The sequence below is a fragment of the Alosa alosa genome, chromosome 15 (assembly GCF_017589495.1).
Source record: "Alosa alosa isolate M-15738 ecotype Scorff River chromosome 15, AALO_Geno_1.1, whole genome shotgun sequence".
NCBI classification, from domain to species: domain Eukaryota; kingdom Metazoa; phylum Chordata; class Actinopteri; order Clupeiformes; family Clupeidae; genus Alosa; species Alosa alosa.
The window spans coordinates 26,823,439-26,834,362 of record NC_063203.1 but is presented as its reverse complement, the minus strand read 5'-3'; the positions used below and the strand labels follow the sequence as shown (position 1 = coordinate 26,834,362).

Here is a 10,924-nt window from a genome sequence, read left to right as displayed (position 1 = left end):
TGAGATGGGGTCTGAGCTGTGCCTCTGTGCCAGGTGAGATGGGGTCTGTAATGTGCCTCTGTGCCAGGTGAGATGGGGTCTGAGCTGTGCCTCTGTGCCAGGTGAGATGGGGTCTGAGCTGTGCCTCTGTGCCAGGTGAGATGGGGTCTGAGCTGTGCCTCTGTGCCAGGTGAGATGGATTTGACTGGTGTAATGACGTTACGTTCCCCCTTTCCCTCCTTCTTGTCCTCATGCTGATGTTTGTCTTCTTCTCTCCAATCTACCCTTCTTTCTCCCACTCCACTCTCTCTCTCTCTCTCTCTCTCCCTCCATGGATGCCCTTCTTTCTCCCACTCCTCTCTCTCTCTCTCTCTCTCTCTCCATGGATGCCCTTCTTTCTCTCTCTCCTCTCTCTCTCTCTCTCTCTCTCTCTCTCCATGGATGCCCTTCTTTCTCCCACTCTTCTCTCTCTCTCTCTCTCTCTCTCTCTCTCTCTCTCTCTCTCTCTCTCCATGGATGCCCTTCTTTCTCCCACTCCTCTCTCTCTCTCTCTCTCTCTCTCCATGGATGCCCTTCTTTCTCTCTCTCCATAACCTCTGTGGTCCCCCCTTCCTTATCCCCAACTTATCCTCCTGTCTGATTGTCTCTCTTCCCTTTTTTTTCTCTCCTTTTTCTTTCATCCTGCTTCTCATTCCTCCTCTTCCTGCCTTGCCACACTCCTAACTCTCTCTCACTCTATCTCCTTTTTTTATCTCTCTCTCTCACTTTCTCTTTTTTCTTCCCCTCTCTTCATCCTTCTTCTCATCATTGCACTTTCTTTTCTCCTCACCTCACTTTCTCTCCTTCTATTCCTCCCTTGCCATCTCTCTCTCTCTCCATCCATCCCTCCATCCCTCCATCCCCCCCTTGTTCACCTCTGCAGCAGGCCAATGAGGCGTTGCACCACCACCACCAGGTGTCCCAGAACAGCCTGCTGCCGCTGCTCAACTCCGCGTCGGAGCCCGTGGACCAGAAGCCCGTGCTGCCCATCATCCCGCTGGACCAGAAGCCGCCGGTCAGCGTCGCCGACCTGCTCAAGGACAACGTGGCCAGCGGTGCCGGCGGAGGGGGAGGAGGAGGAGGAGGAGGAGGTGGAGGGGGCGGGGGAGGAGGAGGCGGAGGCATCCATCACCCGGTGGTGGTCAAGAAGGAGCCCAAGTCCAAGACGCCGTTCGTGTGCAGCTACTGCAACAAGGCGTTCCGCGACAGCTACCATCTGCGCCGGCACGAGTCGTGCCACACGGGCATCAAGATGGTGTCGCGGCCCAAGAAGAACCCGGCCGCCTCCGCCTCGGCGCCGCCCACCATGGTTCCGCTCGTCTCGGCCGTGTCGCGTGACGGCGGCGGCCCTTACGTCTCCACCATCGCCGGCATGCTCACCACGGCGACCACCTCCGCCACAGCGTCCAGCGTCATGACGTCCATGGCGCACCACCACCACCACCACCATCACCACCACCAGCAGCAGCAGCAGCAGCAGCATCAGCAGCAGCAGCAGCATCAGCAGCATCAGCACCAACAGCAGCATCAGCACCACCAGCAACAGCAGCAGCAGCAGCAGCAGCAGCAGCAGCCCAAGAAGCCACCCAAGCCGGTCAAGAAGAACCACGGCTGCGAGATGTGCGGCAAGGCCTTCCGCGACGTCTACCACCTCAACCGCCACAAGCTGTCGCACTCAGACGAGAAGCCCTTCGAGTGCCCCATCTGCCAGCAGCGCTTCAAGCGCAAGGACCGCATGACCTACCACGTGCGCTCGCACGACGGCGGCGTCCACAAGCCCTACATCTGTTCCGTCTGCGGAAAGGGCTTCTCCAGGTGAGTAGGTTTGAAGTGTGTTAGTTTGTGCCTTTGTTCGTGTGTGTGTGTGTATGTGTGTGTGTGTGTGTTTTACACATCTGTAACATCTGCACACCTGTTGTAACTGCCGTCGAAAAATGCAGCTAAAGCTCAGAATGTTAATGCCAAGATTGGTGACCGTAATGTGCCAATCCAAATGAAATGATTGTGTGTGTGTGTCTGTGTGTGTGTGTGTGTGTAAGTGAGTGAGTGAGTTTTATGAAGGAGGACGACCTGCAGGTCATGGAGCTTGGGAAGCTAGACTTCCTCCATTGATGACTTAAACATAACAAAGGCCTGTCCTAGCTCTAATGCTATGATGGGGATTTGACAGTAGGTCCTGACTGTGCATGGATGTAGTGTGTGTGTGTGTGTGTGTGTGTGTGTGTGTGTGTGTGTGTGTCAGCCTGGCGGGAGCCCAGTGAGACGTCACACACCTGTGGCTCCCACTACCTGGTCGCTCGCTCCCTCTCTCTCCCCTGACGCGAGGGTAGCTCAAGCGTCGGGGCTTTTTGTTTTGCAGTGCAGATCCCAAGCAAAGGCCAGGGGTTTTCAGATGTGACCGCACACAGGGGAATTAGGAGCAGGCCCTAATTGGGAGCCTCCTATGCTAGGACCAGGTGTACTTTTAGCCAAATAGCCACAGGAAGTGACATCACTGAAGCCCCCGCCTGTTAGTCAGTGCTTTCCCTCCCATGTGACCTATCCTAACAGCAAGGACCGCATGACCTACCACGTGCGCTCGCACGACGGCGGCGTGCACAAGCCCTACATCTGCTCCGTCTGCGGAAAGGGCTTCTCCAGGTGAGGTGGAATGAAAGCCAGAGAACGTGTGTGTGTCCGTGTGTGTGTGTGTGTGTTTGTGCGCGCCTGTGTGTGTGACTGCGTGTGTGTGTTTGTGTGCGTGTGTGTCTGTGTGTGTGTGCGTGCATGACCTACCACGTGTGTGTGTGTGTGTGTGTGTGTATGTGTGTTTTTATTCTCTATGTGCATGTGTCTGTGAGTGTGTGTGTGTGTGTGTGTGTGTGTGTGTGTGAGTGTCTCATTCTGTGTGTGCACGTGTTTTTATTTTTGTGTGGTTAACCCTGTGTGTGTGTGCGTGCGTGTGATTCTCTGTGTGTGTGTGTGTGCACCTGGGAGGGAAACCCGTAGCCCAGAAGTCCAAACCTGCGGTTTGTTCTGATGTGTTGCTGCGGTGTAGGTGTGTGTGTGAGTGAGTGAGTGCCTCTTGCTGGATGACCCATGCGCGCTGCAGGCCTGGAGACAGTGAGTTACTGTAGCCTCTCTCACTCTCCCCGCGCCTGCGTTACGGACACGCTCGTCATCCAGCAGAGAGAGGCTCATTCTTTACATATATCTACAATTCCAACCATGCTGTATATATTTTAATGCAAACAGAACAAATGTATGTTCACATAACGACACCTTATATATATACATATATATGTATGCCTTATGCATGAGTTTCTGAACGGAAACGGTTCTATGTGCTGAAACCAGCACAATTGCTTATGTACAGTAACCAGCATTGCACATTTAGCAAAGCAAAGTGTTATTAGCCAGGATGTGGTGCTGCAGTTCTACCCAGTCAACCCGCTGCGCCTTGGGCTTATCTCCCCTCCTCGGCTCTCTCTGCTGGTGCAGATAGTAAACATATTACACAGGCAGACTGACTGCAGCACACTGAATGCTTGTCAGTTTGCTTTCCTGTTCAGGAAACAGGAATCATGCTAGAACTGGGACATGTAGAACCCTCGTCATGTCTGGAATTATGCTAGAACTGGGACATGCAGAACCCTCGTCATGTCTGGAATTATGCTAGAACTGGGACATGCAGAACCCTTGTCATGTCTGGAACCAGACTCATGCTAGAACTGGGACATGCAGAACCTTCGTTACGTCTGGATGCCTCTCTGGTATCAATACATTTTATTTATTTATTTTTTTTTCGTCCAAGAAGACTTAAAAAAAGAAACATTTGAATAAAAAAAAAAGATTAGATTTGAGCGTATCCTAATTAGATCTCTAGATTTGCCTCTGCTAAATACTGTACATAACCAGAGCCATTTTCAGTCACACAGAACGCCACGTTTTCTTTAACAGAATATATTTTTAGAGGAGTTAACGGCTGTTGGTTTTCCTTGTAGATGTTCTCTTACTCATTTGCCTTTGCTGCCCTGAGTGGTGGCTGACAGCTTTTGGGTTGGTAAGTGATGCTGTGCCAAAGCTCAGGGGAGCCCCGGGTAGACTGGCGCCCCCGGTGGTGAGGTTGAAAGAGTGCGTCACACTGAGCGCTGCTCCCATTTTAGAATGCCTCAGGGGGACCAATCAAAGGCGACACAGCAGGCCTCTCTCTCTCTTTCTCTCTCTCTCTTTCTCTCTCTCTCTCTCTCCCTCTCTCTCTCTTCCTCCCTCTCTCTCTTTCTCAGTTGCATCAGAAGACCTCTCATTGGTGGATTTTGTTTTTGTCCCATGACAACCAAAACCCTCTATGACATCATTGCATTCTACAGGGCTCCAAAGGGGAGGGTATTTTTGGGGTTGTTTTCAAGCACCAAGGCCAGAAGAGGTAGAGGTTAAAAACATGCACATGAACACACTCATGCACACGCACACACACACGCACGCACGCACGCACAAACACACACACACACACACGCACACACGCACTCAAAACATGCAATGCATTTGTACTAACAAGGTGTCTCAGGCTGCGGTTTCAAACCACCCCTGCCCACCATCACCACACATACACATACACACACACATACGCACACACACTTCCCAATGTTCTGGAACCAAGTAGGATGTGATGAGCTATTTTGGACAGACCCTCGGCCTCGTTCCAGAGCGGTGATTCAGCGCTGCTTCGTGCCAACATGATGACATGGAGAGCGTGTAGATGTCAGCTACCCAGCAGCTGGACGGGGCCGCCGCACAGAGGGGGGGGGGGGGGGGGGGGCAACATTGACCAAACATCATTTGAGATGTTTGGTCAACATCTCAAATTGACATTAACAAGAGTAGCAAAGAGTCATCATGGTCAAAAGTCCCTCATAGTCAAAGCAAAGCATTTCAGATGGGTCTTCAGAGATCAGGTCTAGACTTGCCATTGTCCAATCAAAGCCCCTTTCTTAAAGTCAGGCCACACCAGACAAGCAACTGAAGTGTTCCAATGGTTGAGCATAAAAATTGTTTTGGTCTAATTTTTTAGAATGCATGCGCCGCTAGCACGTCTGGTGTAGCCAGTTCCATTGATTACAGTGGAAGCTAATTGTTGCAGCATTCGCTTTGTGAATGAAACGCTTCAGTTACGTGCCTGGTGCAGCCTGCCTGTTGGGCCCTAAGCATATCCAATGAGTCACACCATCTTTCGGTGTCCAGTCAAGAGGTATTAAGTTGTTATCAAAATAAAAGCCTTTAGACTGCATTTCCTGCTCCCATACGTCTATTTGATACCAAGCACATATTGAAACATGGGTACACACTTGTTTATCTAATAAGTATAAGTATATATACTCTTTTGATCCCGTGAGGGAAATTTGGTCTCTGCATTTATTCCAATCCGTGAATTAGTGAAACACACTCAACACATAGTGAAGTGAAGCACACACTAATCCCGGCACAGTGAGCTGCCTGCAACAACAGCGGCACTCGGGGAGCAGTGAGGGGTTAGGTGCCTTGCTCAAGGGCACTTCAGCCGTGCCTACTGGTCGGGGTTCGAACCGACAACCCTCCGGATACAAGTCTGAAGCGCTAACCAGTAGGCCACAGCTGTCCCTAATATAGTATTAAGTAATTTTCTACGCAAGTCTTGTCCATCAACAGTATACATCAACCTAATGAATGTAAGTTCAGATTGGACCTAGTCTAGTCACTCAAGACCTTTTCTGCTGTGCGACAGTAACAGGCAGGCTATACCAGACACGCAACTGAAGCGTTCCATTCACAGAGCGTAGAAATAATTTTAGAAGGGTGAGGAGTGGGCTAATTTTGATTGAAGGGTGAGGAGTGGGCTAATTTTGATTGAAGGGTGACGAGTGTGCTAATTTTGATTGAAGGGTGAGGAGTGGGCTACTCGTCGTGATCATGTCTGGTGTAGCCAGTTCCATTGATTACAGTGGAAGCTAACTGAATGGAACGCTTCAGTTACGTGAGGTGTAGCCTGCCTGTCACAGTGCTGAACGTCTGGTGCGCTCGGTGCTGAAGGCCGAGGCGTTTAGTCGGACTTGGCTGAGTCAGTGGCCTGAGAGCCTGTCTGATCCGTAGCGTCTTCTCTCCGCGCCGACCCACCGCACTAGTGGCCATGTCAGCTTTATGGAGGTGATGTCACTTTTCCTGGCACTGGAGGCATTGAGAGGAGGAGATTATTATTATTTTATTCCCTCTCCTCTCCTCTCCTCTCCTCTCCTCTCCCCTCTCCTCTCCTCTCCTCCTCTTCTCTCCTCTCCTCTCCTCTCCCCTCTCCTCTCCTCTCCTCCTCTTCTCTCCTCTCCTCTCCTCTCCTCTCCTCTCCTCCTCTCCTCTCCTCTCCCCCTCTCCTCTCCTCTCCTCCTCTTCTCTCCTCTCCTCTCCTCCCTCCTCTTCTCTCCTCTCCTCTCCTCTCCTCCTCTCCTCTCCCCTCTCTCCTCTCCTCTCCTCTCCTCTCCCCTCTCCTCTCCTCTCCTCTCCTCTCCTCTCCTCTCCCCTCTCTCTCCTCCCTCTCCCTCCCCCCCTCCTCTCCTCTCCTCTCCTCTCCTCTGCTCTCCTCGTTGGGACTCATCTGTGTTACATGAGGTCATGCTTCATTCTGAGCTGCTGTGATTTCTCTCTGGGGCCAAATTTGTTAAGCATTTCTTCTCTCTCTCTTTCTCTCTATTCTCTCTCTTCTCGCTCCCCCTCTTCTCTCTCTCTCTCTCTCTCTTCCTCTCTGTCTTGTTCTATCGCTCCGTTCCTTTGTGTGCTCTCTGTGCAGACCGGATCATCTCAGCTGTCACGTCAAGCACGTCCATTCCACAGAAAGACCTTTCAAATGCCAAGTAACAGTAAGTCCTCCCTGACCCTTACACACACACACACACACACACACACACACACACACACACACACACACACACACTCTCTCTCTCTCCCTCTCCCTCTCCCTCTCTCTCTCTCCCCTCTCTTCAACAGCATTCAACAACTCATTGATTCTCACTCTGACACACCTACTGAGACTAATTATTTATAGAGCAGCATATTGGCCAACACTGACGGGCAGCATGTATCATGCTCATGGTCTGGATATGTAATGCAGTGTTTATTTATTTTTTGTTATTGACAGTTATTTCAAGACATCAGTCCTTTAATTTGTCATAATGAACACGTATTATTTAGTAGATATTTGCTATGAACAGGCTGGAGTGTTGTGCATACTGGTATTCTGCCTTTACACACACACACACAGAGTAGCCATCACTGGAACAGTCCCAGCCCTGTGCTGGTGCAGATGAGGGCTAGATGCCCTCTGAGCGAGGTGTGTGTGTGTGTGTGCCCATCTCTGAGCCGAGCCCTGTGTCTCCCTGCAGGCCTGCACATCTGCGTTTGCCACCAAAGACCGCCTGCGCTCCCACATGATCCGGCATGAGGGAAAGGTCACCTGCAACATCTGCGGCAAGATGCTGAGTGCCGCCTACATCACCAGCCACCTCAAGACGCACGGCCAGCAGACCAACTTCAACAACTCCTGCAACAAAGGTAAGCTAGCTACCTCCAAGTTGCTCTCTCCTCCACCTCCTTCTTCTACTGCATCTTTTTCTTTGACACTAGTGTGTAATGTGTTGTGCATCTCCCTAAGCATTGTTGAGCAACTAACATTTTTAAAAGGGTAAAAATGCCGCCAATTTTGTGGAAGGGTAATCCTGGCACAGCTGAGGGCTACATATGTTTATCTGTTTGGATTTGTCTCTCCTGATCCTCACCCACCCCCCCCCCCCCTCCTCTCAACTTCGTCTGTAACAAAGACATGCTCGCCATAGTGTCTTGGCTTTCTCCATACAAGCTGGATCCGTTACAGTAGATGTTGTTATCCATTGATCCTCAGTTTGGCCTTCCCCACCACAGGGACACATTAACCCGCAACACACTTGCCCACCACAGGGGCATATGTTTCTCCTCTGCTCCCTCCCTGTGAATGGTGCCCCTGCTGTGAACTCCCTTCCCTACTTATGTCTTTTTTTCTCTTCTTCTTATCTTCGTTCTTCTCAGTGTTCACATCAAAGTGAAGTGGACTGATATTTCTTTTTCTTTTGGGTGCTTCTCACCTCTGGTGAGTCATACTGTCTAGTCCAGTTGTGTAAGTGATGACTGTGCTGTGCTGTGCTGTGCTTAGCTCAGCTTTGATACAAGTAGCCCTCAAAGTAGCCCTGGTTTTTGAGTAGAACAAACGTAATTGTGGGACGTTTCTCTGAGCAAATCCATTTTTGTCTTTAGTGAAGGATGGAGCCAGAATCTCTGTGAGCTTAAGTTAGCATGAGTGGTGTGTGTTTGGTCAGTGTTGGTTTTAGTGGTGTGTGTTTGTTTAGTGTTGGTTTTAGTAGTGTGTGTGTGTGTTTGGTCAGTGTTGGTTTTAGTAGTGTGTGTTTGGTCAGTGTTGATTTTAGTGGTGTGTGTTTGGTCAGTGTAGGGTTTAGTGGTGTGTGTTTGGTCAGTGTTGGGTTTAGTAGTGTGTGTTTGTTTAGTGTTGTGTTTAGTAGTGTGTGTTTGTTTAGTGTGTGTTTGTTTAGTGTTGTGTTTGCTGCTGCTTCTTCTCTTCCTCCTGCTGGTGCCGGCATGACGTGAAGGCAAATCTCCACTGATATGAAATGGGATGGAGGGCCTTGAGGAAAGCTGGGAAAGCTTATGGAGAGTGGCTATAATTAAAAAGGCTTTGCACATCCAATTAATCTATGACGCAGGCCTGATTTATGAGTAGCACACCAGAGACGCAAGATGTGTTTTTTTTTTTCTCATGTTCTTTTTTGTTTTTGGCCTGTTTGTGTGATCCATAGCCAACTGACCTCAGCAGATCTCTCTTTCTCTTTTCTTTCTCTCTCTCTCTCTCTCTCTCTCTCTCTCCCTCCCTCTCCCTCTCCCTCTCTCTCTCTCTGTCTCTCTCTGTCTCTGTGTGTGTTTGTAAGCACTCAGTCCTCCAGTTTCCTTCTCTGGCTGGTGTTGACAAAGTTCACGTTGACAAAGTTCCCAGGGCACCCCAGCACACAAATCTGCTACCCTCAGGGGAGACTCCAGGGCTGCTGGAGGACAGCCAGTAGCCTCAGATGTGCTGCATCTGATTTAGCCCTGACTGAAACAAGGACCCATGTGTGTGGAAGGTTTCACAACCTGTGATTGGCAGGCGACCTCCAGAGGAGAATGTTGGTCTGCCTGAGGCCACCAGGAGGCTTCAGCTGGAGTTCTAGAACTCACCTTCCCCTCAAGTTCCAAATGAACCTTCTAGAAGATGAACTGATCCGTCTCCTTTTATGTGCTGCTCTTGATGGTGCTTGTGTCTGTTTTGAGTGACGGTGTGAACTGTGGACTTGGCTAAGTTGCCCTTCATATTTGGAAAGAAATGCAGGGTACCTGTAATACTTGTGGTTGAACCCCACAGGCTGTTTGAATCACCTGAGTTGAAATGTGTCCATTTAGGCAGTAAACCTGACTCTTTTTGAATACTAGGCCGTTTGCCCAGATAAGATGTTGATGTCAGCATTTTTCTCTTCTGTCTCTTCCACTAAATTTACTTTTATTAGATTACTGAAGAAAGTACTAATATTTTTATATAGTTTAATTTAGAGGCATAACATAGGAGTGAAGTCATTTTATGAGCCGGAAATTGAGCGAGACATTAGACTGTGTGACCGTAAAACAGCACAGCATTTCCAAGGCTCAGATCATGAATTTATTGGTATGTAGGTACGGGTAAAGGAAAAATGAACAACAGAATTTGATGACTAACATTTTTCCTTTCACCTCTCTCTCTCTCTCTCTCTCTCTCTCCTTCTCTCTCTCTGTCTCTTTCTCTAGACTCTAATGACGTGTGCAATTCAGCCTCCGCCACCCCCGTCTCCACCTCTGTGGCCATCACGACGGCGATGAACCGTGGCAACCCGGTGTCGGGCAACGCGGTGACCATTGCGGCGCAGATGAACATCACCACCAACACGGTGAACATCACCTCGCCGGTGAGCCTGCAGCACCCCGTCACCATCACGGCGCCGGTCAACATCGCCTCGGTCAACATCCCCACCTCGGCGCCAATGAACATCGCCCACCCTGTGGCCATCACCACGCCGATGCCCATGAACATCGCCGGGCCACTCAACATCGCCATGCGCTCCATGGATAGCATGCCTTTCCTCTCCCAGGTCCTGCCCTCCTCTCCGCCCTGGTAGGCTCGGCCTGGGGTAGAGCCACGCCTTCCTCCCCTGCAGCCAGCCAATCCCTGCGGCGGATCACCCACACCAGCCCCCACCTCTTCCTCCTAAATCGTGTTCCTTTTGCAAAGCCCACTCCTTTTACCTTATATGGTCATCAAGTATAACCCCCCCCCCCCACCCCCCCCCCTCCCACCTTTTGAAGGAAGCCTTGGCTGGCTGCGTAAGTCGCACTACCTGCCACAGTCGCTATGCAGGTACGCGAGACAGAAACAGAGACGGAGCGAAAAACAAAAAAAGAAAGAAAGAAAACAAAGAGAAGGATGGAGAACAGGAAAGACGAGCAATAGCTGTGGAAGGCGTATTTTGTTTTGTTTACCCCCTCACCCCATCCCCATCCCCTCGCCCGACGCCTCTCTCTCTCTCTCTCTCTCTCTCGCATCGCTTCCTCACAGTAGCACCCAGATCAGTTTGCCGTGCTCAGCATCTCCTTCGCCACTGAAGGACACTTCGACTCCAGTCTGCACCGGGGTCAGTGAAGTAACACAGCTGCTGCTTGTCAAGAAAGCACTAAGAGTGATGATTCAACTACAGCGATTTTGAACACAATAACAGTGAGAGAGCTGCAACTTGGCTGTCAGTCATTTTTTGTTTCCTTCTCCTGCTCCAAACTGCTCTTGCATCAAACGGTTAGATTT

General features: G+C 50.3%; 1 protein-coding gene across 2 annotated transcripts in view; it reads left to right on the top strand.

The window, feature by feature from the left end:
• The window catches only part of LOC125308230 (vascular endothelial zinc finger 1-like), a 20,914-nt gene extending 10,508 nt beyond the window's left edge, over positions 1 to 10,406 (top strand). Inside the window, exons 2-6 of one of the 2 annotated variants that reach the window (XM_048264589.1) lie at positions 902 to 1,833; positions 2,569 to 2,658; positions 6,809 to 6,878; positions 7,401 to 7,569; positions 9,877 to 10,406. In XM_048264589.1, coding sequence (XP_048120546.1) covers positions 902 to 1,833; positions 2,569 to 2,658; positions 6,809 to 6,878; positions 7,401 to 7,569; positions 9,877 to 10,244 — 1,629 coding nt within the window. In that variant the 3' untranslated portion in view covers positions 10,245 to 10,406. The remainder of the gene's footprint in view (positions 1 to 901; positions 1,834 to 2,568; positions 2,659 to 6,808; positions 6,879 to 7,400; positions 7,570 to 9,876) is intronic. The other variant, XM_048264590.1, reaches the window with a different exon arrangement.
• The last annotated feature ends 518 nt before the right edge of the window (positions 10,407 to 10,924 follow it).